The sequence below is a fragment of the Aplysia californica genome, unplaced genomic scaffold (genome assembly GCF_000002075.1).
Source record: "Aplysia californica isolate F4 #8 unplaced genomic scaffold, AplCal3.0 scaffold01009, whole genome shotgun sequence".
NCBI lineage: Eukaryota > Metazoa > Mollusca > Gastropoda > Aplysiida > Aplysiidae > Aplysia > Aplysia californica.
Window position 1 is genome coordinate 153,736 of NW_004798279.1, and position 2,746 is coordinate 156,481.

Genomic DNA, 2,746 nt, shown 5'->3' on the forward strand with positions numbered 1-2,746 from the left:
AATAAATAAATAAGTAAATAAATAAATAATGCGTTCTCGCATAATGAAAAAGAAAGACAGTCCTCATACATACATCGATTTGTTGACACGATAGCGCAGATAACAGAGAGAAAATCAAACGCCTCAACACAACAAAATGTATTTGGCACAATATCGAGACAAAAACAAAGGATAGAGTCTACATGTCACCTTGATATCGTTTCGAGAAAAATATGAACTCATAACTCTGATTTAAAGCAATCCAGCCATTTCGTTATACATGTATAATACTATGATATGTTCTTTTCCCTGACGTCTTTTTTTCAGCAAAATGTGACTTAGGCCCTTTATTTCTCTTACATCGTCAATTGTGAAATGACCTTGACTTTTGATTTGTTACTCACTTCATAGAGATGCTCTCCTCGCTCTTTCTTTTTCTTCCGGAACTTCTGAGCGGCCCTTCTGTTCTGTTCCCTCCTTCTGTCTCTCTTCTCCACCTCGTCCGGGCGGGGCTGTGGAGAGATGGAAATGCAGAAGAAACTTTACAATGGAATTTTGTGTGGATGTGTGTGAGGTGAGAGGTGGAGACAGACAATTAGACAGATAGGCAAGCAGGCAGGCAGGCAGGCAGACAGACAGACAGGCAGACAGACAGACAGACCAGACAGACAGCTGTCAGACAGACAAACAGACAGACAGAGAGATAGAGAGAGTTGGGGAGTGAGAGGAGAAGAATCCTTTATGTCTGACTAGCCTCTGAAATCAGGAGATGTTCCAAACAGTAACAGGAACATTTGGTGTTTGTACGCAAACAAAGTATCAGTGTAATATATACATATTTATATCTAAACATGAGTAAATAACGAAACAAAATCAAGGAGACGAAATAAAGGCCATCCGTTCTGAAACTTTTGGAAAAAGAAAGCACTAATATGATTGTTGAATCTAATACGATGAGCCGTGCAAACTCGTTCACAAGCTGGGGGAATATGACACCAAATGCAGCTCACAAAAAATACACCTGAAACCCGAAGCAATGAAAAGTAATGTTGAAGATTATGGAAACATGAACGACTAATTTAGTATACTAAGCAGTTCTTATGAAAAAAGGAAAATCAGACTACAGCCAGACCATAACAAAATAAGGAATATTTTATGTCAAGGTAACAGAATCATAATATAGAGATTTTTGTCACTAAGCAACGGTAAGCATGAAATAACGTTATAACAACAACTTTGGGCGGTACGTTCGGAAAGCCCTACTAGTCACAGAGCATAGTACACCACAGACATCGGTACGAGAGTAAAAATGCAAGTTATCTGGAAATAACAAAACGTCTCCAGTCCCCTCATAAGAAATAATCACACACAAACGAATACCAACACCACCCTCTCCCCTTTCCTTGAAATTACAAACAAAAAAACCCCTCTCTCTACCCCACCACCAGATAGTTATAGACATTACAATGAAAGGCGCGTAGACTTTGTAAACCGAACGGACGCATCCTTTTTGAAGCGTTCTAAAATTCCACAGAATACTACAGCTATCGCTTTCACTACTTTCAGTCGTCATGCAGGATAAAGGGAGCGTCAAGGAGGTCAAAAAGTTCAAAATGTTGAATCATGGTGAGAACTTTTCTGGGATCAAGGAAAAGAAGGGGTGAGAGAAGTCTTAAAAAGCTTGCGGAGGTCGACTTTCTTCGATAAAAGTATATTATTTCGACACTCTCCACCCCACCCCCTCAATTCTTGTTTAGATTGAGTTTAAAGCACCTTTTGAGAATGACGTCACAGCCATCTAAAGTTAACCTTCACCGAAATCTTGGAGCTCCCGGATGTGCGCACTTAAAAATTAGGTCAACCTAGTTCCCAGTGACACTTTTACCTTTTTTCTTTAAAAATTCTAATTAATCGGTGTTTCCAAACATGAAAATCGGTTGAGTTTATTGTAAGTGGGCCTACTTCACAAAGATACGTAATTTTACTCATTTTGTGTCAACGGGGACATTGACATTTTGGTACCAATTCCACCTCGAATCCTCCCAAGTTCCTCATTTTGGTTTGCCTACCCTTTTTACAACGCCTTCAAAGTCTGAGTCAAAGGGTATAGTAGCCGCAGTAAACACGTTTCGGTTCGGAAAATGGGTTTGGACGAAACGACATACACATGTAGTAAAAAAAAAATAGCCCCCCGAATTCGACCTGAACTGACTCAAATTCGGCTGACAGATATTCGCACAAATGAGCGTACCCTCTTTTATGTCAGACAATTCCATGAATTAATCAAACCGTTGGGTTTTGATCAGAGCACCACTGCGGTTCAATAAAGACGACATAATTACTTGCAAAGCGAGTCATTTGCACCGAGTTACCTAATTTGCTTTCACTGCACCTAGTGACCTGACTCGCTTTCAAAGGGTGCTATTTCATTAGTCTCTTGTTTACAGCACCATCAGTGTCTTATATGCCCTTTCTTTGGGGTCAAATTCATCAAATAGAAGCCTTGAAGCGGAGTAGCAATAGAAATACAGTTTACGATCAAGAACAAAGTAGAACTTACAGTTCATTTTGTTTTTCCATGTGTCCGCCGTGAAACGACAGTCGCATGAAGTTGCGTATTGGAGTATTTGACTTCCGATATTTGAATAAATTGCATTCATATTAAATACTTTCATCGCAAATAAAACCACCACCTGTTTATTAATACTGAGTCATAAACTTCATCTAAACTTCAAAGTGTCGTAAGATGTCCTTTTAATTTTCTTGG

At 39.3% G+C, this 2,746-nt stretch overlaps 1 protein-coding gene across 1 annotated transcript in view; it reads right to left on the minus strand.

The window, feature by feature from the left end:
- LOC101860457 (putative uncharacterized protein DDB_G0291608) overlaps window positions 1–491 on the minus strand; it is a gene marked incomplete at its 5' end in the record, with an annotated part of 36,971 nt that extends 36,480 nt beyond the window's left edge. Inside the window, 1 exon segment of the mRNA XM_035973115.1 lies at window positions 384–491. Coding sequence (XP_035829008.1) covers window positions 384–491 — 108 coding nt within the window.
- Between the last annotated feature and the right edge of the window lie 2,255 nt (window positions 492–2,746).